This window comes from Typopeltis vanoorti, chromosome 14, assembly GCF_054136105.1.
Source record: "Typopeltis vanoorti isolate ZY-2024b chromosome 14, IOZ_Tvanoo_1.0, whole genome shotgun sequence".
Classification (NCBI taxonomy): domain Eukaryota; kingdom Metazoa; phylum Arthropoda; class Arachnida; order Uropygi; family Thelyphonidae; genus Typopeltis; species Typopeltis vanoorti.
In genome coordinates this window covers 44,934,337-44,961,279 of record NC_143562.1, presented here as the reverse complement: position 1 = coordinate 44,961,279, position 26,943 = coordinate 44,934,337, and the positions used below count along the sequence as shown (strand labels likewise).

Here is a 26,943-nt window from a genome sequence, read left to right as displayed (position 1 = left end):
TTCATCTTTTAATAAGTTGTTTGTTAACATAGGTAAAGGTGGGCATGGTAATGGTTAGCGATGGAAAGAGCCGACCACAGCCCATGAGACTTCAACTTGGTATGCAGACGTTAGTTCTTCAGAAAGCTGAATTGGTTTGTTCTTCTCCAAGAAATAATGCTGTTATTCATGATATGCCTGCAAATTCTCAGGTAAGTGCTGTACAAGTGAGTATTGAAATATAAAATTTCAAGATTGGCCTATTATAATATTATGATATATTTCACAGTCTGTGCAGTTAGCCTAGTGTCTATGTGCTTCACAACCATATGCCTGGGAAAGGAGTGCCCTGAGTTTGATTCCTGTCGCCAACGTGAGGAGCTTAGGATCTTTCTCAGACATAGCCAAGTTTGCCAGTCTGGAGCATGGACAGCAGGGTTTTTCTCACCAGTTTATTTGGGGTTTTTCCTCCCACAAGCAGGCAAACGGCCCGTGAACACATGCAATTACAGCCATAGAATATACTGGGAAGTATAGGGCTAGTCACCTTATCCTCAGGACGGGTACGACTTAGAATGGCTTAAGAGCTCTGTAACAGGCCAGTAGGCCTAACACATAGAAGGGAGAAGAAGAAGATTTATTTCACATAAAATTATTTGAGCTAAATGCCTATAATTTACTAAAGATTAACTGGCCCTTATTTCCTATAACCATTATCTCTCTCTCTCTTTCACATACGTGTGTAGAGGCTTAAGTGCTGTGAGGACATCATGTTTGAGGCTTAATGGATTTTTTACAACACTCAAAAAGAATTAAAATAGAATTTAATACTTCCTATATTTCATCCTAGTCACTAGGACATCTACGGGGATTACAAAAACAATTAATGTAACGTATACACAAATAACAAACAATACTAAGCCCAACCACGTGGGTGACACTAAAGTCCTATCTAGGGAGCACCCTCTAAGGGCAGTAGTAGGTGGCCTGGAATGTAAGGTGGGAACTCTGGTGATGAGTGTTTCCCAAATCTTTGGAAGCTTAATGCAACCGTATTTATTGAGATTTGGTTGGTTTTTGAGAGCTGCTGCTGCTTCTAAGAAAAGTCTCTCTTTCTTGAATTTGCTGTGGTGGAGCATGGTGGTTTTCTTCCATGATACCCTGTGGGTGGTGTCCAAAACATGGTCAGCCAAGCCTGAATGGCCATAGTTGTGTTTGAAGATGTAAGATCCGTCTAGAGGAACACAAGTCTTATATCTTCAAACACAACTATGGTGCCATTCAGGCTTGGCTGACCATGTTTTGGACACCACCCACAGGGTATCATGAAAGAAAACCACCATGCTCCACCACAGCAAATTCAAGAAAGAGAGACTTTTCTTAGAAGCAGCAGCAGCTCTCAAAAACCAACCAAATCTCAATAAATACAGTTGCATTAAGCTTCCAAAGATTTGGGAAACACTCATCACCAGAGTTCCCACCTTACATTCCAGGCCACCTACTACTGCCCTTAGAGGGTGCTCTACCTAGATAGGACTTTAGCGTCACCCACGTGGTTGGGCTTAGTATTATTTGTTATTTGTGTATATGTTACATTAATTGTTTTTGTAATCCCCGTAGATGTCCTAGTGACTAGGACGAAATATAGGAAGTATTAAATTCTATTTTAATTCTTTTTGAGTGTTGTAAAAAATCCATTAAGCCTCAAACTTGATCTCTCTTTCACAAATGGGATTTCATCAAAAAGATGAATCCCTGAAATCACTAAAATCAATAAAAAATTGTTGGCAAACAATTCATTACAAAAATGTTCAGTGAAAGAACAGGTAATAATTTTCATCCACTGAATACCTTTTCATAATTCATTGCAATATTATGAAATATTATTTCAACAATTTTGTAAGCACCCCTAACATTCCTAAGGATAGATAACATAAGTTGAAGGCCATCAAGCTTTTTAATGATTATTTTTGTCTTTTTCAGAATATTATTCTGTAACATGTATGAGGTGTGACAATTTAATTCCTGGAATGCACCTGTAAAAAGCCTACATTTGGAACTATACATTAGTGGCTACTATAGTCTTCAAAGTAGTCCCTTTGTGCATTTATGCAGAAGACAGTGGTTTAAACAGTGTTCCCATTTTTGGAAACAGGCCTGGAACTCTTTTTCTGGAATACTCTTGAGCTCCTTTATCACATTATGCTGGATATCGAAAATCTTCGTCCTTTTAGTGCAGTCTTTAATTTTGGAAACAGCCAGAAATCACAGCTAAGTTGGGTGAATAAACAGGATGACCTAATTCGGTAATTGATTTTTTGTTCAGAAACTCTCACGATGAGTGCACTATGGCTTGGCACATTGTCGCGATTTCTTTTGAAATCTTTTGCATACCCAATTCTTCAGATAAAATTACCCTGACTGTTTCTTGATTCATTTGCAATTCATCAGCTATTAATTGCACACTTAATCGTCTGTCAGACCATACCAAATCTCGTACTCTGTTCACATTTGCATCCGTCATTTTTGTTTTGGGTTGCCCAAATCTGGGGTCATCGTTCACATCCTCTCACCCACCTTTGAATCTCTTATGCCACTTAAAGATACTTTTTCAAGCATCCACACCATATGCCACTTTCAACAGCTCCAGTGTTTCAGTAGCAGTTTTGCCGATTTTTACACAAAATTTGATGTTAAACCTTTCAGGACCAGAAGGACTTATGAAGTAATACAAAGTTTTTTGGTATTAAAATGACTTTATTAGGTATCTATTTAACATAAAACATCATCATTATGTAGGAAGAAATCATAAGTTTTATAAATTTCATGGGACACGTGTCCCATGAAATTCTATAAAAGTTCTATAAATTCTATAAAAATTCTATATATATAGGACATAAAGGGTTGCAAATAAATTAAAATTTTATGTGAGGACACATATGTCCCATGGTACTGAAAGGGTTAACACGTTTTTGATCTGCTGTGAGCAAGCGTGGCACTGATCTTGCGCAAAACTTTTTCATTTGCAATTCTTCATGCAAAATATATTCTACACATTCTTTAGAAATGCCTATAGTCTCAGCAATTTCACTTACTTTGACTCGCCGGTCATCCAATACCATATCGTGCACTTGATCAATGATTTCTGATGTTGTTACACTTTTCGGACGTCCTTCACGTGGATTATCTTCAAGGCTGGTACAGCCATGTTTAAACTTGGCAGCCCATTTCTTAATTGTTGAAAATGAAAGAGAAGAGTGCCCATAAACTTTTATGAACTTCAAATGAATTTTTTTTGGCATTAAACCTTCTTTTACAAAGAATTTTATAACCATATGATACTCAATTTTATCCATTTCAAGGGAGACAGACAACACTTTTGCTTCAGACAGCTGTATAAGACAAATTGCTTGATAGAATTACTTGCAATTTCACATGGATGCTTATGACAGATGTACCAACTTAGAAAAAAAAAATCTTGCTGATAGTGTTGCCATCTATGGTTGAGACTGGGAACTTTTCAGACCATCCTCGTAAATTTATTCAGCTAGCTTTCCTCAATACCAGCTTTGTTTATTCTGTTGTCTATTTCCAAATTGAATCGCCACTTCACTAAAAACAGTGCCTAAATAGCTGAAATAGTTTATTTGTTCTATAAGTTCTCCATTCAGAATGCAGTTGAAGTTTTCTATGTTCTTGCCTATTTTTATAGTTTTAGTCTTTTTAATGCTGAGTTTCATGCCGAATTTGTTATAGCTACTCTCAAATTTAGTTAGAGAACTCTGGAGAATTGCACTGAATGTGTTTAGGAGTACACCATCATTTGAATAAAGCAAAGAGCTTAGTTTGATATCTCCAATTCTAATATCAGGCTTAATGCCACTTTCTTTCATAATGTGATCCATATAAATTATGAATAAGAGTCAAATTAATGTGCATCCCTGTCATACCTCTGATTTTACATCAAGTCAGCTTTCTATATTTCTTTCGATTTTAGCTGCTGACTTACAACTTAAATATAAACTATTTATTGCTTTATTTATTTATTGCTTTTATTATTATTTGTTTATTATTTTATTATTATTATTATTTATTATTGCTTTATTTATTACCCCCAGGAACTTTATTTATTACCCTGGGGTACCTGAGCTAAGTGTGGCCTCCTTCACTCTTAGCCATATTTCTTTCCTATTATTTCTTTCCTATTATTTTACATCAAGTCAGCTGACTTACAACTTAAATATAACTATTTATTGCTTTATTTATTTATTGCTTTTATTATTATTTATTTATTATTTTATTATTATTATTATTATTTATTATTGCTTTATTTATTACCCCCAGGGACTTTATTTATTACCCTGGGGTACCTGAGCTAAGTGTGGCCTCCTTCACTCTTAGCCATACTTCTTTCCTATATTGTTCTTCGTCTTAATTCCTCTTACATCTCCTCTGTTAACATTTATAGAAGAGGACATGATACTATAATCTTTACTAGTCTAACTTCTAACTCTGGAGGGGATCCTCCACTCTCCCATGAAGCTATTAGAGTAATTGAGGGCTAAGGAGAATTTCATTTTCCTTTAATAACCACTAACCAAGGCAAGCTTGAGGACCTTAAGGTGGCAACCCCACCATCAAGCTAGACTGCAGGTGGCCAGTAACCCCCTCAGTTGAATTGAAACTCACTAAAAAGGACGGACCCAATTTGAAATGACCCAGCTCGGAAAATGGATACGATTGTGACACAAAAACGAAAAAAGAAGATACCTAATATTTGGAAACTAGCAACATGGAATGTTAGAAGTATACACCATAAAATACAAGAATTATACCAAACTTGGAAAAACAAAAAATAAAGATAGCTACCATTACAGAATCAAAGAAAAAACAAAAAGGAACAGATGAAACAGAGAATTATATCTATCTTTATAGTGGAGTAAAGATGGAAGAAAGGGCAAAGTCAGGCATAATGATGTTCATACATAAAACTTTAAGAAGAAATATTATACATTACAACTACTGGAATGATAGAATCATAGAGACAAGACTAAAAGATACATAGAGGATATTTACTAATAATAGGCGCTTATGCCCAGAAGAAGGAAAAGAAGAAGAATGAGATTTTTTATCAAGAACTACAAAAAATTATAGATCAAATAAACCCTTCGTATTATATTATAATAATGGGTGACTTAAATGCAAGAATTGGTAATACCTCACATAAACCCAATATAGGACCAATAGGAGAACCAATATATAATGATAATGGGAAGAGATTAAGAGCATTCATCTTATACAACAATTATGGAATAACGAATACCTACTTTAAACATAGATATTCACAGATATACCTGGCAGGCAAGAAATACAAAAAGCATCATAGACTATATAATAATTAATATGAAATTATCAAATATGATCATAGACAAGATCATTATTTGTGATCTTGTCTATGATCTAAATTAAACGGAAACAAAGATGGGAGGAAAGGAAAAACCAAAAGAAAATAGAAACACAGAACTATATAAGATTAAACTCTTAGATAATGAGAATATCAGAGGCTTGTATCAGAATAGAATTAGGGATTGGTTGAGAAAAATTGAGGAAAGTAGGAGAGTGGAAGAATGGTCAAACATCAAATATATATTAGAAAATGCTGCAAGAGAGTTTGGGAACAAAAAGAAAATGGATAAGACAGTGGGACAAAGAGATCAAACAGATAATTGAAGAAAAAAGATAGCTTATAAACAATGGCTAAATTTAAAGACAGATGAATCATTCATTGAATATAAAAGGAAAAGAGCATTAGCAAAGAAAGCATGTAGGGGAAAAAATAGAGAAACATATGAAAATTTTATAGCAAAATTAGAATGGGACTGCACATTAAAAAGACCTAAAACATATAGCATTCTCAAACAAATGAATAATGATTTAAAAGAAAGAACAAAAATCAATATATCATTAAAATGAAATATATATTGATCTTTAATTAACCATGATTTATAAACATGTAATACGAACAAGTTTCGCTGACAGAGCTGTCCGGCTTCTTCAGGGCTTATAACGGTAAGAGAAAAAAACTCAAAGTGGCTAGTACAGAGAAAACGGAGTAACACTATCGTATAAATTAAACATTAAAACAGAATGCGTAACATTACATGCATGAAGCATGTTGTGTTAGTCACTGTTATGAGAGCATGTTCTGTAGTTTTGAGCTTTTTTTCTCTTACTGTTATAAGCCCTGAAGAAGCCGGACAGCCCTGTCGGCGAAACTTGTTGATATTAGATGTTTATAAATCATGGTCAATTAAAGATCAATATATATTTCATTTTAATTATATGTTTGAGTGACCAAATATAATCTAAACAAAAATCGATATAATCAAACCAGAAACCTGGCAGGAGTATTTCCAGAAGTTATCTCATGATAACTCTTTGATACAAGAATTCTCCATGAAATACAACATCAATAATATAGATGAATTTATATATGAAGAACTACAAAATACCCTCAAACAAAGCAGAACAGGCAAGTCACCAGGAGAAGATAATATAAACAAAGAGCTTATTAAATTTGCAGGTAAAGAATTTAATACTAGATTTCTAAAACTTATAAACCAAATATACAAAGAGGGAGAATCTCCAAAAAGCTGAGGTAGAGTTCTAGTGATCCCAATTTACAAAAAAAAGGACAAAAAAAAATGATTGCAATAACTATCTTGGCTTCAGCCTCCTCAATATAGGCTATAAAATCTATGCAAAGATGTTAACAAACTAATATCCTATATAGAATCACAGTTGGGAGAAGAACAGAACGGATTCCGTAAGGGAAGATCATGTATGGATTCGGCTTTTATTTTAAAAATAATTATAGAAAAACATAGAGAATACAATATTGAAACATACATAGCTTTCATTGATTATATAAAAGCATTTGACCAAATTTTGAGAAATAAACTATGGAAACTCTAAAGGAATATCACATTCCTTTAGAGAGGGGGGGGGGTACGTGGAAATTTTTGGCTGTGCATCATTAACGCATGGAATCATTATATTATATGCAATTAGAGACATCTGGGATAAAAACAGCACTAACTAATGAATCACATCTCCCCTCCAACAGAAACTGCTATATAGACTCAAAGCAAAACCATTTGTTGCCAGTGCAACATATGGTTTTGCTTGACACCATCCCATCATGAATGTGTTAAAACTAAGAAATATATAGTGAATGTGTTTCAAATATTATGGAATTCGGTTGAAGAGAATTAGCATTTCAACTCAACTGTTGAAATGCTAATTTGTCTTTGGTTTGCGTGATCTTTTGTTAATACTGCACCAATCATATGTACCTCTTCATAGCTGCTCTACGTATCTCAAGTCTTGTAAATTACTGGTAATTTTTGCTTGAAATAATGGGAAAGAAGAATGAAGCTATTTGGGTAGATGACTTTGATGATGCACACTAGGAAACTGTTCTTGATGCCTAAAGTAGTGATAGCGAGTAGGAGTAGGAGCTTCTTGCTAAGTCGCCATTTGCAGTTTTTTCCCTGAAAACTTTAGTTTTCCGAAAATCCCCACGTATATTTTGCACCACAATTTTTTAGCTTTAGTTTTGGGAAAAAAAGTGCGAGGTATATTCAAGTAAATATGGTAATTTTTTTAGCTTTCAAATTCTTAAGTATGGATCATTGGTTAAAGATTGGATTTATAAAACCCACAAAAGAGAGCAATATAGCAAATACAAGTAGCTGTAAGCAACAAGAAAACTTTGATATTGTATCTGGATCAAATGAAATTGATAAGGGTGTGTCGTCTGACATCTTTAGAGAACCAACTAGGAAGAAGATGAAAAATCTTCATAAGTATGATATGAATTACTTGAAATCTGGAATTTCATGGATGGGAAATGAAGAGGAACCTATTCCAAATTTTGTTTAATTAAAAATAAATCATATTTTTTGTTTACTTGAACATATAAATTCAAATAAAATAGACATTTACAATGAAATATACTTTATTTATTTATTATTTTGGTAAGGGGTACTTGATAATAAGGAAAATTTAAGAAGGGGTATGCAGATGTCTGAAGTTTGAGAAACACTGGTGTAGATGATGAAGGTAGTTGCAGTTGGTGGATTTGAGTGGTGGAGATGGAGAGCTGTAGAGTAGGTAACCTCCCTCGATGAGTCTTTGGACTCTCTGGAGGTGTTATGTAATAATAATAAAAAAAAAGTAATGTACACAATGGAATATTTGTAAATGGGAATAACAATTGTGTACATTACTTGTTTGTAATCTGATTTTTTTTTAGCTTATTCGCTTACTTCTCCTAGTGAGTTTGAAACACACGAATTTCGTGAAATTAATAAAAGTTGAGTAATCAATAAAATATTTCTATCCCAGCTGTTTTATTCAGTAGGAATACTGACAACATATTTGTATTAAGATAAAAATAAGCCATAGCATTAACAAAAGCTTATAAATTGACAAGGTCTGGGACTTCACCTACTGACACTTGACTAGTGAGATATTTGCATGACTGGTAAGCAGTACAAAATTTTTCGAACTATCCTGATTATATATATATATATTTTTCAGTGGTGTAGTTTGGTGGGACCAGTATATCCACTTCTCTTTCATATTTACACTGAAAATATCCCATGTTCCCGGGATGTCTGCATTTATTATTAATACCAGTCCTCCATGGAGTCAAAAGACTTCATCATGGGAAATAATCACCATTACGCAAAGTTCATCAGGCCATGCTTTAAACTCATTCAATGTCTCTGCATTTACCACACTGTCAGGCAATGTATCACTCACCAGCCATTCTTTTCATGCAAAGAACTTGTCCCTCGCACCTTCCTTATATAGTTTCCAGGGATAGCTTCTTGTTTTATCCCCCTTCTCCCATCTATGAAAAATTTTTTCCACATTAACCTGGTAACAACTCTTTACCAACTTATGTTTAATCATATCCCCTCTCTCCACCTCCTCCTATTCACGAGGCTTTGCAAATTGCATTCCTTAAATCTGTCTTAATATCCCATTCTAAATTGTTACCACTGTATCTTCTCTGAACCTTTTCTAATATACCTCATCACCATGAAAACCAGGTAACCAAATCTGTGCATAGTAAGCCTTATATACTGGAGTTATAAACTTTATTTTTACATGTCGAGGTCCTCTGCATCATTGCTGTAATTTGATGTGATGACTTCACAAATTGTGCATCATGATTCCCAAGCTTTAAGTCCTTGTCTTCCACTACTCTTAGATCTTTTGTCTCCTTCATCTCCTTCAAAATTTCTCCACTAAGTGTATACTTTTCATCTCATTGCCAAACTAATTTCAGAACTTACACTTTGTAGCATTGAATTGACAGTTTCACTCACTTGTCCATGCATACAGTATATTTGTATCCTTCTGTAAGGCCACATCTGCATGACTCCTCATAATTTTCTTCAATATTATAAGAATTTGTCTATAGAGACAGATGGAATATCAGCCCATTTGTTAAAGGAATGTTCAGCTTGAATTAGTTAGGCCTTTCACATGTATGTATAACTTGAGTCTCAGCTCAGGAATGGAAGGAATATATGATAACTCCATTGTACAAAAGACGGTGCAAAAACTGATATGTCTGACTACTGACCTATCAGTATCTCTGGCTTGGTAGTGAAGATTTTAGAGAAGTTGGTAAGAACTCACATACAAAATTGGGTAGACAAACATGGTATACTCTGTAAGCAGCAGCATGGGTTTATTAAAGGAAGTTCATGTTTTAACAATTTGCTCATATTTTATAACAATATTACAGCTGAGTTGGATAAAGAGAATGGATACACTATGATGATGTTAGATTTTTCCAACGCATTTCATAAGATACCACACGAAAGGCTGTTGCATAAAGTGGAGAATATGGGATTGGAATATAAACTCTTGACATGGATCAGGGGATGTTTGACAGACAGATTTCAAAAAGTGGTATACCTGTCAACCATCTCCTGATTCAGGTCAAGAGTTTATAATCCATTTCCATATTCTCCAGTTTATGCAACAGCAAGCTAGAGAAACAATGATTTGATCACATGTTATTCTACTGGCATGACCTCTAGTGGAAAAAAAAAATGTAAATTACACCAAGCTAAATTCTATTTATGATGACAGGATTAAACATTCTTTCTTACAGATGGTTTTCTTTCAGAAACAATGATGTCCTATTTTTAGTATTACAATTGTTATTTAAGATACTGGATTTTCTACAGTCCTGTTTATAGTTGTTCTTAGTGAGGAAGGTTCCATGGATCGAATATATGCCTTCCATATGTTTGAGATTTTAAGACCGTCATTATTGTTCAGATTGGGGTGATTGATAATGATCTCACAGGCTTCCTTAAATTTCCGTTCATACCATGTTTAGTGTGATGTAGACAGCTAGTGCTTTTCCAGACAATTCTGTGTAAGGTGTTCAGGGCATTATCCGAAAGGCCAGTTTGTCTGATAGGAATTGTGTGTCCTGTTTCTCCTATATATGGTATGTTGCAAGTACAATAAATACGGTATACTCCAGGGTGGGCTAGTGGAGGGAGTGGGTCTTTGGATGAGTTGAGTAAGCTTTTTAATTTTGCAGGAGATTTAAAGGTGGCTTTGACGTTGTATTTTTGTAGTACTCTGTTTATTTTGTCTGATGTTCCTTTAATGTAGGGAATGGTTATAGTTTTACTGTAGTCTGGTTTGTCTTTGTTTTTTGAGGTTTTGTACAGAATTTTGTTAATAGTGTTTAGGCTGTATCCGTTTTTTTGGAATGTCTTGTCTTGTATATTTATGTATGTTCCAGATGATGATCTTGATATGAAGATCGAAATGTCAGGATAATAAAAAAAGTTTTTAACACAGTTGTAAATTCCATAAAATTTTTAAACGAATGCTGATCACCATGTAACACTAAAAGAAAGGTTTATTAACAGCCTTTTGTGTGGTATCCTATCAAATGCATTAAAAAAATCCAACATTATCATAGTGTATCCATTCTCTTTATCCAATCTGGCCTCAACATTGTTTTGACAATGGTATACACCGACCATTATTGTTCAGTCTATGCATTAATGACATCAAGCAGGATCTAACATCACATGTGAAATTGTTTGCCGATGATGCAAAGATAGGCAGGGCAATCAGGGATGCTACTGATATTCAGCACTTACAAAATGATTTGAATAGGCTGAAAATTTGGGCAAACGAAAATGGCTATCAGTTTAAAGTTAGTAAATGTAAAGTCATGCATTTTGGCATGACTAGATTTCCAGCAGCATATTATATTAGCAGAGTTATGCTACAAGAACTGAGGTGGCAAGGGATCTTGGCATATTGGTGGATAGGAATTTGAAGTTCAAAGGTCACATAGCAAAAGTTGCAAATACAACTCAGACGATAATTGCGATGTTGAAGTGAATTTTGATATGTAAGGATAAGGAAGTTATTTTGCCTCTTTTTTATAATTTTATAAGGCTTTTTTTATAAGGCTTCAATAAGACCACACCTGGATATTTACACAGATTTGGTCTCCCTTCCAAGGGGATAAAGAAGCTGTGAGGATGCAAAGAAGAGTTACAAAAATTATATCTGATTATGGGTTTTAGATTATGAGGACAGATTGTGAGTATGTGGATTACAGGCTCTGCTTAACAGGAGAAAGAGGGGTGATATGATAGAGGTCTATAAACTTTTGAATGGGTATTATAGGATATAGTTGGAAGAAAAGGTGGGGGAATCCATGGAAGTTAAATTTATTCACAGTCAAGAAAGGTAAGAGGTAATAATAATTTTGCATCATCTGCAAATAGCTGCATATCTACAGTTGAACCCACTTCACTGTTCATTAATATACAAGTTAATTAACAATGGTCCCAAAACAGATATCTGCAGCACATCATATAACTTTCGTCATATGATGTCGAGGCAGCACTATCGGCAAGATTTTTTTTTCCTAAGTTGGTACATCTGTCATAAGCATCCATATGAAATTGCAAGTCATTCTATCAAGTAGTTTGTTTTATACAGCTGTCTGTATCCCTTGAAATGGATAAAATTGAGTATCATGCGGTTATAAAATTCTTTATAAAAGAACGTTTAATGCCAAAAGAAATTCATTTGAAGTTCTTAAAAGTTTATGGGCATACTTCTCCTTCGTTTTTGACAACTAAGAAATGGGCTGCCGAGTTTAAACCTGGCCATACCAGCCTTGATGATAATGATCCACATTAAGAACGTCCAAAAAGTGCAACAACACCAGAAATCATTGATCAAGTGCACAATATGGTATTGGATGAATGGGGAGTCAAAGTGCGTGAAATTGCTCAGACTATAGACATTTCAAAAGAATGTGTAGGATGTATTTTGCATGAAGAATTGAATATGAAAAAGCTTTGCGTGAGATGGGTGCAGAACTTGCTCACAGCAGATCAAAAACGCACTCACATGAAAATCTCTGAACGGTGCTTGGAGCATTTTAACAAGAATAAAACTGATGTTCTGCATAGATTTATTACTGTGGATAAGACTTGGATTCATCTGTTTTGACTGCTGTTTGGATTCTACCTACCAGAATCCAAACAGCAGTCAAAACAGTGGACAGAAGCTGGTTATTTAGCGCCAAAGAAAATAAAGTCGGTTCCATCAACAGGAAAGTTGTGGCATCGGTGTTTTGTGATGCTAAAGGCATTTTGTTTATTAATTATCTTGAAATGGGTAAAACAATAACTAGGGAATATTATTCAGATCTTTTAACCAGACTAGACGAAAAAATCATGAGAAAAGACCCGATTTGCAGAAGGAAAAAAAAATCATCTTTCATCAGGATACCTGCTCACAAAAGTGTTTTGGCAATTGGGAAATTAAGGGATCTGCACTATGAATTGTTGGAACATCCACCTTATTCTCCAGACTTCTTTTTTATTGGCTCCCTCTGACTTCTGTCTCTTCCCAAAACTAAAACTCTTCCTTGCTGGTCAGCGTTTTTCTTTGAATCAAGAGGATGAAATCCATTATCATCCATAAGGGGATGATAATGGTGCTGGAGTATCTCTGGAATAAATATATTAGTCTTAAGGGAGATTATGTTGAAAAATAAAAATAATTTTGAAATTATAAATTCATTTTTTCATTATTAGGCCAAGAACTTTTCAGACCACCCTCGTACAATTCAATTTCTTCTAATTTAGTTACCAACTTATTGTGTGGCAATTGTGTGTATCAAAAGCCTTGCAAAATTTAAGTATACCATTGTATATGCATCTCTTTTCTCCATTGCATTCATCACATTGTTATAGTAAATTGTAAAACTTGATCTCCCCTTTCACAAACATATGCTGACAATCATGGAGAATACTGTTGTTATCAACCTACTTCTGTATCTTGGCTCTCTCGCCAACGTCTCGAACACCTTAACTACAACTCCAAATATACAGATTGGCCTATAATTGCAGGCCCGTAATTTTAGGTCTGTTGGCTTCTAAATTTTGTTGTATTACATTAAGACTAATAATAATTTGTCTTCATTTACTTGCAGAAATGGTATATTCAACCACCCATCCCGTCATCCTTAGTGTTAGGCTCAGTGGCTTGTCATGACGAAATAACTTAGCATCTTTGAAACCTGATTACTACTTATGATAGCATGGCTGATCATATCTGTACTGTCTGTTGTGTCTATCATTTCAGTTTTATGTGCATTTTTCTGGCTATTTTGTCTGTTTTGCAAGATGGAACATCCAAGTTTCCAGGAGCAAAAACCTTGCCATCTCTGTATGAGAGTCTAACTCACCGTCACATTATCATCCAGTCCAACAATTAAAAACACTAAGACACAAATCTTGTTCCAGTGATGCTGCTCTTACCACTGAACTTGCCTCCCTTTGCCAAAAATTATTAACCAATAGTTATAAGCTGTAATGCTATAACTTGACCTTACTCATTATGAACAGACTGGAAGTTTTGTTGATATCTGCCTTGGGGAGCATAAGAAATACATTCACCCTTTGGGAGTCCAAAATATAAGTGTTTTTGGACACAGCAGCTGTGAAACATTTCCCAAACCTCAACAAGTATGGCCATATTAATTTTGCTAAAAATCTGAGAGGAAGTCATTTTAAGATTAAATTAATACTTGTAAAACTCACAGTAGATGGTGTCAGATTAGAACTTTAGTTCTTGGTGTTGTCTGTTACACTTTCAAATCATTCCCACTATTAATTAATTGTTGCTCTTTGTGTATTGTGATAAACGTTTTGTGCTCTGAAGGTGACCAATGAAATATTAGCTGAATAATTAAATATGTATTTTCTTATTTATTTTCTTTGTGTTGTGAATTAAAACTAAAAAAATCAAAGATATTCATCTACCCATACCTAAGCTTTCCTGCACATTCCAATTATAACCACATTAATTTATTTTAAAAAGTATTAAAGAATATTAAAAATATTCTGAATATGAACATGAATAAAGCTATATTATTTGGTAAGTTTTTTGCATTTTTATTTATTTAATTTTTTAAAAATATATGGAAAGAGAGGGTTTAAAGGTCTATAACACCAACAGGAAGTGTTGAAAAGTTTTTTTGTTTTTTGGGGGGGATGGGGAGAAGCTGAATAATTAAATAAATATGTATTTTCTTATTTATTTTTTTGTGTTCTGAATTAAAACTCAAAAAGAAGAGGGTGCAATCTTATTTAAAGATGAACTATATAATCTTTATATCATTTATAATTAGAGAATGAACTGAATTATTTATTCTGGGAATGAATGCTGAAGCAACACTATAACCTTTTATTCTCCATAATCTTAAAAATTCTCATATTACTTTATATAAAATGTAGACTCTTAATACTTTTTACTATAACACTTCAGAAGTATTTCAGCTTTGGCTTCAAAAATGCAGTAAATGAAATCCACACTTTATTTTTTGAATTTTCAAAAAATATTCATCATAAGTATATGATATATTATTTTCTGTGGTGTAGGTGGTAACTATTATTTTCTTATGCAATTTTTTTCCCTCAGGATAACTCTTCCCTCTATTTCGAATTCATTTAACTTTCATTATTTCAATAAAGACTTATGAATTCCTTTAATATTATATATTTAAATTTATTAAGAACTCCAGTATATATTGTCCAGTGTTACATGGACATCATCAGGAAGAAAAGAGATCTATTAAGTACATTCAATACACAAATCACAAGATAAGTCATGTTTTAACTTATTCAGTATTATAGAAAAATCAATAAATAAATAATAATTATGAGCAGTTTATGGTGATTACCTCCCTAGAACTTTGAGACTGGCATTCATTCAGAGTAGTTAAGATTTAGATGATGTTGAAAAGACTTTCACAAGGTTTAAGGAACAGACATTTAAATTTAAATCTGCTGGAATGAAGAATCTTGGTTTGGTTCCAAAGAAACTCTGTGTCTCGTGTCAGCATGGTTAAGCCAGAACTTTTTTTGATTCTGAAAATTTAACGTAGTCTTGATGTTCTTGGATTCTAATCTTAACAGAACTACTGTCTGTCCAAAAATAAAGTTGGCATGAACAAGGCACTTGCTTAGACATATGGCAGGGAGAACAGTTGTATTTGTCTTTATAAACAGAAGAAAAGAAGACAGCTTCCAAGCTAGTTTTTGAAGTTAGTGTACACATTGTGCTTGCAAACAATTCATGCTATTTGTTCGAATGATTCTTTGCTTGCAAAGAATCATTCAAATGTTTTCTTTTAAAATAAATTCTATTTTTCTACATGCATATGTTAATCATCTTAAACATGTAATATGTCTATTATGCATGTTCCTTTAAAACATCTAATTCCTAACCTCTGTGGATTCTGTTATAATAGCCTTTATAAGTTTTATCATATCATTGTAATGCTTATAAATTATAATTGCTTAGGAAAATTATTAATTAATTCTGAATAACCAATAAACATTTTAAAATTCTTTTCATTTGCCAGCAGTAAGAGAAGGGAATCATTATGACCATCCTTTTATTTATTTTTTCTTTTTTTTTTTTTGTTGGTTTCTTTTGTGCATTGAGCATAACTTATTTTCTTTTTTCCATGTTAGTGTGCACTTTACTATTTATATGCACATTAATAGTATAATGGATAGAATATATAAGCAAGCTTTTAGTTTGTAGAGCATCCTACTTTATCCTACTATTTTTAGCTATGGTTGATTTTTGATTATGACATGAAATGTGATTGGAAAAACAATATTAACAAAAAGAAGATCTATTTCAATCATTAATGCAAAGAGGCAATATCAAAGACCTACCTTATGACTTTCTTCTAATTATGTGGAAACTAGTTTAAGCAGTGTAATGTAAATTAACACTAAATTTAAAAATATAATTGTTTAGAAGTAATAAGTAAGATTTGAGATAGGAAAAAGTGATAAATAATAAAATGCAGAATATAAAAGTAAGATGAAAAAGAGGTAATTACTTGGGTAACCAACTGTACTATTGTCCTGAAAAATGTCCTGGATTTTAAAAATAGTCCCATTCTTTAATAATGCAAAACACATCTCCTTGCGGATATGTATAATGCTATGCATTAAGGAAGATAACTACCTAGACTGGTTTCGACCTTTATTGAGGTCTTGTCAGTGGGAGCCAAACCCAGAGATGGTGATACTAAGGTGGAAGTGATGGAGAAGTCATATTTACCTATTTGAGTTGTCTTGTCAGTGGATCTGGCTCCCACTGACAAGACCTCAATAATGGTCGAAACCGGCCTGGGTAGTGGCCCTTCCCTTAATGCATAGCATTATACATATCTGCAAGGAGATGTGCTTTGCATTATGGGAGATACCAAGACAAGTAGTGATGAGAGCTTGGTCTACCTTTACCACGAGTTGCCTCAGCCCTGTAGATACTTCAAGCTCAAACTTTGTTTGCTTACACTTAGATAAAGGATTAAACTAAATTAATTATTTTAATATGTTAGTTTTTTTCTTTGTTGCAAATTGCAACACTTCTTGTCATTTCACCAGAATGCACCAAAAGCATGATTAGGATGTTTTTCATACAAATATACTTAACTTTTGAATTAGTTCATCACCTGTTGGCAGTAATATTATTTCAAAAGGCAAATAGTATTACTGACAGTGTTAAATGTTTTTCATTCACATTGCTAATTGTTGCTAAGCAATGAACCCAGAGGACCAAACTTGATTTGATCTTTATAATATAAGAAAGAAATTTTTGCAAATTTGTTCCACCAAACTTAAATTCTTCACTAAATAAAACTGTAAACAATAGCAAAAGTAATGGTTTGTTAAACAATTCATGAACTTCTACACTAACTATGGGGAAAGCAGTTTGATGAGCTGAAGCACTTCAGATGGTTTACATTAAATGTGTGGTTCACTGAAAGCATGTAGGAGGAGATGTTAATTTTTTAAGAAAATATTTTGATGAAAGCAAGTTGTCAGATAATGAGTTATTCGATGAAATTTCATATTCAAAAGGTATGTATCAGGTAGAAAAAAATCCAGGAATTGAACCAGAACAAAATGGAATTTATACAAAATGGATTGAGGGTTTAATTTAATTTTTTTTTCTGTTGTCAGAAAATTGTTATGTCCCAGATTGGGATGAGTAAAAAATGGTCATTCCAGTAATGATTAAAAATCCAAATTATAGAAGTATTAAATAAAATGAGATGTGGAAAGTAAAGAAGAAATTCCCAAGATATAAACTTCTTCCTATGGCTCTACAAGCCCAAGTTGAATCTTGGCCACCTGGATTTGTTGCTTCCAATCATCTCTCCAGCAGTTTACCTCTCTAGTTTGGACATTGTAATATAATGTTGATGTCTTGGCTAATGGTATCTAAGTATCTTGTTCTTGATTTTCTTCTTAGTCTTTTACCAAAAATTTTACCATTTATAGTCTTTTTAAGAACACTCTCATTTTTCATATGAAAAAACATGTCCTGCCTGCTGCAAATTTTCGAACTTGATTATACTAGATATTGCATGTTCTTTATAGAGTTGATATAACTCATTGTTATATCTCATTCTCCAGTGACCATTATCATTCACTGGGCCAGATTTTTTTATAAGGATTTTCCTTTCAAAAGCTGAAATCATATTCTCTATCCTTGCTGTAAATATCCACATTTCACATCATAGTAACAATTTGACAGATTATCGATTTATATATTTGTACATTAGTCTTCCAATGGATATCTTTTGAGCTGAATACACATGAGAAAGAAAGAAAGAATAAAATGCTTGATTACCTCTCTTTATTCAATTCTGCTTCTACCATCTCATTTGGTTTGATTGTAATCATTGCTCCTAAATATTTGAGGAGTTCCACTTTTTCTTTTTTAAGGTTACCAATTTTCACATTTATATCATTTAACTGCTTCCACTTGGTATTAATCATTATTTTAGAGTTCTGTTGATTCATTTTTAGCCCTATCTCACATGTTGATTATTCTAATTCCAAATATGTTTCTTCTGTTTAATTCTCATATCAGCATGATGTTGTTATTGTCATCTGCATATGCTGTAATCTGCACTGATTTGTTTATTACAGTATTTTTTAGTATCTATTGGTAATGATTGGATGTCATATTCTAGAGCTAAGTTAAAAAGTATTAGAGCTAGACTACCTCCATGTTGTAATCCTTGAGTTACTGGAAAGAGATCTGTTAAAGCAATTAGTATTTAACCTTTGCTTCTGAGTTTTGCACTGTTAATCATGTGTCTTACTAGCTTTATCTAGTATTCTGCAGTGTATCATAATCTCATATAATTTTTCTCTGTTGATGCTGTCTTATGCTTGTTGGAAAGCAGCAAAACTCTCATGAATATTTATTATTATTATATTGCATGGGTGCCTCCATGGAGTCCTAAGACTCATTGTGGGAGACCAAGACTATCAACACAATGTCATCATACTTCTCCTTGCATCCATCAACAGACAAAGCATTCACAACTGACTCAGACAACCCATTCCATTCATTCACTACTCTCCAAGTGAAAAATCTAGTCTTCATGTCCTTATTAACCACACTCTTACCCAGCTCCTAGGAATGACCTCTTGTTCTGCTACCTCTAGCCAAGTGTGAAACATTTCCCCCGCATGAATCCTATAAAAGCTTTTAAGTATATACAGAGGTGGTAGGGTTGTTCCTGCCAGAAACTAGGGTTTTTGTCATCCCATAAATTAGGCAAACCAGCCATCAGAATACACAATTAACATACGTAATATACCAGCCTCATAGCCTGAGCTGCTTTGGCCATAAATCTAAATAAACCAAACCAACCTTTAACAAACCACACAATCTATCATACCTCTCCTTGAACCTCATTAACAGACAAAGCACTCACAACTGACTCTGGCAACCCATTCCGCTCATTCACAACTCTTCAGGCAAACAATCTAGTCTTCACCCCACTAACCACACCTTTATTTGACTTCCAGGGTTGACCGCTTGTTCTGGTCCCTCTAGCCAAGTGCTGAAACATTTCCTCTACATCTATCCCATAAAACCCTTTAAGCAACTTAATTGTTTCTATCATATCTCTTCGTTTTCTCCTATCAACCAACTTCTACAATCTACACACCCTCAAACTATCCTCATAGGAAACATTCCACGGGCCACTCATCATCTTGGTCACTGGTCTCTGAGTCATCCCCCAAGAAACCCAGAGGACCAGACTTGAGCACAGTAATCCAGATGTGGTCTTATCAAGTCCTTATAAAGAGGAATAACAACTTCATTATTTGTACTTGTTAATGTATTTTTAATAACCAAGTAATCTTAGCAACCTTAGCAATATGTCCTCTAAACTTTTGTTCCCTGTCTACCACCACTCATAAATCTCTAGCTTCATCTGTTTCCTGGAGTACGTTACCATCAACATGATACACGGCTTATAAACTATTTATTCCAAAATGCATAACTTTCCATTTCTCAACATTAAACTGACACCCATTAATTTTGCCCATACTGAACGCCTATTCAAATCGTCCTGCAAGCTCTCCACATCACCTTGATTAACTATTATGTACCTAATTTTGCATCATCAGCAAACTGAATATTTCCTTTCAGGTTATTTCCTAAATCATTTATGTACAAATTAAACAGCAATGGTCTCAGCACTAAAGGTAACACAGAGGATTGCTGCAATAATGAGAAGGACGCTGACCTGCAGAGATAAAACAGTTATCATTCCGTTGTATAAGACCCTGATCAGACCACACTTGGGCTATTGTTCTCAGATTTAGTCCCCAGGATTTGAAGGGGATAAATTAACTGTGGAAAGGGTACAAAGGTGGATAACAAAGATGGTTTCAGGACTGTACAATGATAGTTATGAGGATCGGCTGAGGGAATGTGGACTGCAGAGTTTGGTGGATAGAAGAAGGAGAGGTGATATGATTGAGACTTTTAAACTGTTGAGAGGTGGTTACAGGGTTGACACTGGGGAGTTCTTTCACTTGGTTGAACAGCAGGAAGGAGTGATGACAAGTGGCCATCCCTGGAAGTTACGAAAGGAAACTGTGAGCAAGAGGGTGAGGAGTGGTTTCTTTGCATGGAAGGTGGCTGAACCATGGAATGCATTGCCTGATGGAGTGGTGAGAGCGAGAACTGTCAATGAGTTTAAGGAGTAGTATGATAGACTTTGTGTTTCTTAGAGAGGACCTCCCCCGATGAGTCTTGATAGACTTTGTGTTTCTTAGGAAGGACCTCCCACGATGAGTCTTTTGACTCCATGGAGGCCTGAATAATAATAATAACAATAACCACCTAAGACAGCATGTAATGGAAGGGACAAGAGATTTGAGAGTATTAGATCTGGTCATAGCATCGGAGAACATATCAGCAAGTAATTTAGATACACTGTCTCCACTTGGGGCAAGTGATCATATGGTCTTGACTTGGGAGATTGTATTATGTGCTGAATATTCTGTTAAGAACAGTTATGTGTGGAATTACAAGGCTGCTGATTATGACACGCTGAGAAGTCAGCTTTCAAAAGTGCTATGGCATGAAAATTTAAAGTGGAGAGATGTTGATGATGCATGGGAGATTATCAAGGAGTATTTAATGAAAGCTGTATCTGACTGTATACCGAGAGTCAGGAGGAGGAATCAGGTAGGAGTAAGATGAATGAATAATATTATTAAGCAAGAGTTGCAGATAAAGAGAAAGTTGTGGTATAATTATAAAGAAAAAGGTGATGAGTATTCCCATGAGCATTACAAGATACAGGCAAGAAGGATAACCTGCATGGCGAGGAAGGCCAAAGCAATTATGAGAGCAAGCTAGCTGATGAGTCCAAAAAAAATCCCAAGTAAAAGGAGGAATAACTTTGGAAGGATGGCTTCAAAAAGTGTTGATGGTAAGGAAATTACAGAAGCTAATCAAATAGTTGAGTTGCTTAGTGATCATTTTGCAAAAATGTACCATCTTGGTTGTGATATTGCAGTGCCAAATGTGTCATTGACTGATGAGAGTCTAGTAATAGAAGAATTTGAGATGCTTAGTATATTACAGAACCTTAATGCTAACACTGCCATTGGGTTAGATGACATATTGGCCCATGTTTTAAGGGAATGTGCAAGAGAATTAGCACCTCCTCTAACTTGGCTGTTTAATTTAAGCCTCAGTTCTGGCAAAGTCCCAATTGAGGGGAAAATTATTCCACTACATAAGGGGGGGGGGGTTCCAGGATTGAGGTAGCAAATTATAGACCAATCAGTTTATCGGGAGTGGTGGTTAAGGTTCTGGAGAAATTGATAAAAATTAGAATTCAGGACTGGGTGGACAGCAATATGATACTTATAAGGGGCAACATGGTTTTGTGAAGGGTAGATCTTGCCTTAGCAATTTGCTCACTTTCTATAATGAAGTAACAATGGAGTTGGATAATGGAAAACCTTTTTCGGTGATACTGCTGGACTTTGCAAAGGCATTTAAAAAGATTATGCATGCAACTCTGTTGCATAAATTGGAGTAAATGGGTATGGATCTGAGGCTAGTGATTTGGATTAGAGGGTGGCTAGTGGATAGATATCAAAGAGTGGTTTATGGTGGAGCAGAGTCCAGTAGAAGGCAAGTGACTAGTGGTGTGCCTCAGGACTCAGTGCTCGGTCCTCTATTATTTAATTTGTACATCAATGATATTGGGAATACTTCGAAAGGAAATATCCACTTGTTTGCTGATGATGTAAAACTGGGAAGAGCGATAGTTAATTCAGATGATGTGTGGATATCTTTCAGGATGACTTAAATAGGTTTGGGCTAAACTAAATGGCTGCCAGTTTAATGTGGCCAAGTGTAAGGTGATACACTTTGGAAGGATGAGATTACATGCTGTTTACTATATTAATGGAACTGAACTGCAAGAAGTTGATGAGACTTGGGAGTTATTGCGGACAGAGAACTTAAGTTTCAAGGGCATATTGCAAAGGTTGCCAAAACTTCACATCAGATCACATGGTTATTGAAGAACACACTGACAAGTAGGGATAAGGAAGTGATTGTCCCTCTTTATAAGGCATTAATAAGACCTCATTTGGACTATTGTGCACAGATCTGGTTACCTGGATTTCTTGGTGGTGTGGAAATGGTGGAGAGGATTCAGAGGCGGGTTACGAAAATTGTTGCAGGCCTGTGTGTCCTATGAAGATAAATTGAAGGTCTGTGGGCTTCAAAAACTAGTTGATCGACGTAGGAGAGGAGATATGATAGAGGCATATAAATTATTAAAAGGGTTTTATAGGATTGATATTGATAACTTTTTTTAAGAGACTAGCGCAAGAAGGGAGAGAACAAGGAGTCATCCCTGGAGATTGTGTAAGAGTGTGGTTAACAAGGATTTTAGGACTAGATTTTTTGCTTGGAGGGTTGTAAATGGGTGGAATGTGTTGCCAGAGGTGGTTGTGAATGAGTTTAAGGGGAAGTATGACAGGTACTGTGTGAATAACAGTTAGTATGTCATTGTTGGGTCTCCCGCGATGAGTCTTTTGACTCCATAGGCACCTTATATATAATAATAATAATAATAAATATATTCATATACTGGTTCATTGTTTTAGCATTTAAGGGTCCACTAGATGGTTGGTTCAAGATGTTCAGTTTTTCAGCTAATCTAGGTTGAAGGCAGCTATTATTGCAGTGTTTGTGTATAGGATTATTGTGGTGGCAGCTGTGAGTGGGATATTATCCACATAGTAGTAAAAAGCAGAGTTGATAACAGGGAGTGTTGGGGAACACCAATGTGATTTTGCATTCAGTCAATCCTGATTCCTTGCAGCCTCCTCATGTGGAGTTTGTAATTGCATGAGATGAGAATTGGTAAGTTTGACCAGTTGTAGTGGGAATTTGGCTTCCAGAAGTTGGAAAAGAAGTCCTTTGTGCCATATTTTGTCAAATGCTTTGTCAGTGTCCAGAAAGATTGCCTATGCTGCTTCCAGTTCTACCCTACAATGATGTTTTCCATTGTAGAACTTGTTTTTCAGTAGAGTGGTTCTCCCAAAAGCAATATTGCTCATCAGGGATAAGATTTAATTCTTTTGTGACTCTTTTTTGGCTTGGCTATTTTTCCTAGGGAGTAGAGTAGGCTGACTGGGTGATATTTTTCGAGGAATTATGCTGCTTTTCCTGGTTTTGGAATTATGATTATGCCAGCTGTTTTCCATTGTGCCAGGGAATAGTGATATCTTATCATTTCATTAATAACAGTAACAATGTGCATCATGGCTTTATGCAACAAGTATTTGATGATTTTGTTAGAAAGCCCATCCAGGGTTGGTGCTTTCTTATTCTTAAGTTGATGATTTCATCTACCTCAGCAGGATGAGATGTCAGTTGGATGGGATTTTCTTAGTCTGTGAATTTTAGCATGCAGCATACCCAGATGCATACTTTACTGATGAAGTCTAGTTCTGCATGGTTATAGTATGAACTACACTGCTTCTCTAAGCTGTTGACAAAAGCTTCAACTTTGTGTGAATTGCAGTCAAAGTTGGAGAAACTGGAATACTTTCATTATGGATTAGTGGCAGGGGAATTAGAATCTGTAGATCTTTGGTCATTTTTTCAATGTCTGGTTTTCTGTGTTTTGAAGACTGAAGTTTTGTCTTCCCATGTCAAACTTCATTTGTAGCTCTGTTTGGCATTTGTCGGGGTTCTGGAGTCATTGTTTTGTGGTATTAGTACCCATCTCTGTTCTTTTGCAGATGAAGATTTTAATCTTGTGTGGAAGTTGGTTGGAATTTGTGCATATCAGATCTGTGGTGGGCAGTGTTAATGCAGTTATCTGCTTTTCCAAGCTTGAAATTGAGTTCTTGATCCCCCCCCCCCCCCCCCCCACCTTCAAGTCAGTGGTTGGAGCCAGGCCAGTAGATTCATCTTGAGTAGTAGAGGAGCCTGAATAGTAATTTCCAGTTGATAGTTGCAAGCCAATCTGGGGATATTTTTGTGTTGTGAGCCCATTTGGATAAAACTGGGTTGTGGTCAGAGCTGAAGTCATCCATTCGCTTATATCGCTATATTAAGGATATCAGGAAGTCCATGTTGTAGTGCATGGGTTCCTGGAGGTCCTAGAATCACTGTATTCCTGGAGGTAGCAAAGTCATCAAGAATTCTACTGTTTCAGTTTGTAATTTTGCTGTTCCAGACTTCGTGCTTGGCATTCAGGCCCTCTACTATTAGCACTGCTTTGTTTGTGTCTAAAATTTCATTTAAACCTGCTTTGTTTATTTGTTTGGAGAGTTATATGTGGAGTATATTTTCAGGGAGCATTCATTTGTAGTTTGAACCTCCACCCCCTTTCTATAGTGATGAGATTTACAATTTCGTTGTGTTTTATGTTGTGCTTTACAAAGATGTCTATGTTCTTTCCTCCTGCTATTGAGCTTATCTTTGCAGTATAGAACATAATTCCTAAGTCTTGGGTTGTTGGCTGATCACAGGTGCATTTTCAAGAATTTTACCTTGACACTGTAGCATAAATCCTTGTAGTTCGTGCAGTTTATTTCCTAGACCGTTGGTGTTCCAGTACACAATCTGTAGAGAGCTTGGCCTTTTATGTTTGGTAACCATAAATTAGTGTGTTAAGAATTGTTTGTATATTTTTTATAAACTTTTTAGTTTAATCATGGCTGAGGTTTGCTTTGCTGAACTCTATTAGAATCTTGCCCACAATGTCTGCTATAATTGCAACTTTGTTGGATCTGGTTAGGGTTTGCTTTTCTGGTAGTGTGCTGTTGTACAACATCAGCATTTGTTTGAACAAGTGTTTGAAGCAAAAAATGTCCAAAAAGAGACTTTGAAGATGACTAAGATTTGGATGCGGTTAGGAATAGTTTAGACAATTGATATATGAGATCATCAAATCTTGGACATGATATCTAATAGACCAATTAGGAAAAGTTCTTTATAGGAAGTTTTTCATGAAATATTGTGTTAAATTTCATTATATCTGGCTTGTGTGATGAGTATATACAAAAGAAATATGATGGTGATGATAGAATAACACTGCTATTTTATCATAAATAGTGGTATTCATAAACAGGATGGAAACCACTGGTTCTGTGCATAGGTCCATTCCTTTTCATTACCACAAAATACATAAATGGAACTGCATTTTATACCTAAATAGACTTGTTAGTATATAGCTGTTGGTGTTGTTGTTTGTTGTGTGGGGTTCTCCTGAATTTTTCCCATTGCCCCCCCCCCCCTTAGGACTGGTTAAGGTTGTGCCCTTCTAAGTGTATTTTTGACTGTAGATCCATGTGTTTTCATGGGGCTGGTTTGCCTGTTCTGAGAGACGTAAAACCCAAGGTTCCAGGAGAAAAAACCCTCTACCTCCATATGAGACCAGCTAACTCACCTTTAGTCGAAAGAGACCAGATAAAGGTTCCTCACATCATAGACGTGAATCAAACCCAGGTCTTTTTGACTAAAGGGCTTCGTCTATACTGACTGAGCTATGGAGGCTCCACTATATAGCTGTTAACCAAGCTTTAATATTAATATGGAGGAGAAGAGATAGTCTGCTACTAGTGACCGAGCATCTATGTAGATGCTCTGTCACTAGTAGCAGTAACAGTTGCAAATTGATACCAATATTATTGCTAAAAAAATGAATTTGCTGAAAAAATAGATTTTTGCAGATCCATAGTTGATTTTAATCCTCTGCTGTTTTTTGTTATATGTGCAGCCGAATGTGATATAAAAAACTTTTAGTAGTGGTCTCAATATTTTTTTAAATTTTATTATCATTATGTGAAAATTTGGATATGTTGTTTATATTTTGGATTTTGTATGTATACAGGAAAGAACAGTGAGAGTTCTAAGGCAAAATGTAGGTGGACTTGGACTTAGCATAAAGGTAAAGAATTAATATTTATAAACAATTTAGGAATATAAATTTATGAATTTAAATAATATAAATGTATATAATAATTTAAATTAATTCAAATCTGTGACATGTTTTGCTGAAAGTGTTACATGCTAAGTATTGTAGGCTTTAATTTATGCTGTGTTCGTGTAACATCACACATAAGCAGAGAATTTTCTTTATTATTATTGTTTTAATATCCATTTTGAGTACTGAAAAAAGATGTCACTACCACCATCTTCCTTGACAGTATTAAACTTAAACTAAGAAGCCTGTTATAATCTAGTTTATTGGTTTGGGAGGTTTAATTTTGACAGGATAAACATTATTAAGGTACTTATGAAACTGTGGACACACACAGTTAGCTAATGTTATGAATCTAGTTGCAACATTTTCTGGTAACCAAAACAAATCAGTTACCATAAAAACCATCTGTGTTGATCACTAATTTCTCCAAGGACCAGCATATATCTATCATGTAGCAAGGCATTAGGTTTTGCTGTGATTCATACTGTAAACCTATTTAATATTGT

At 34.8% G+C, this 26,943-nt stretch overlaps 1 protein-coding gene across 2 annotated transcripts in view; it reads left to right on the top strand.

The window, feature by feature from the left end:
- The window catches only part of Syn2 (Syntrophin-like 2), a 348,707-nt gene that overhangs the window by 30,008 nt on the left and 291,756 nt on the right, over positions 1-26,943 (top strand). For both annotated transcript variants that reach the window (XM_090403965.1, XM_090403966.1), the window contains exons 2-3: positions 33-191; positions 26,345-26,401. In XM_090403965.1, the coding sequence (XP_090260091.1) occupies positions 33-191; positions 26,345-26,401 (216 nt within the window). The remainder of the gene's footprint in view (positions 1-32; positions 192-26,344; positions 26,402-26,943) is intronic.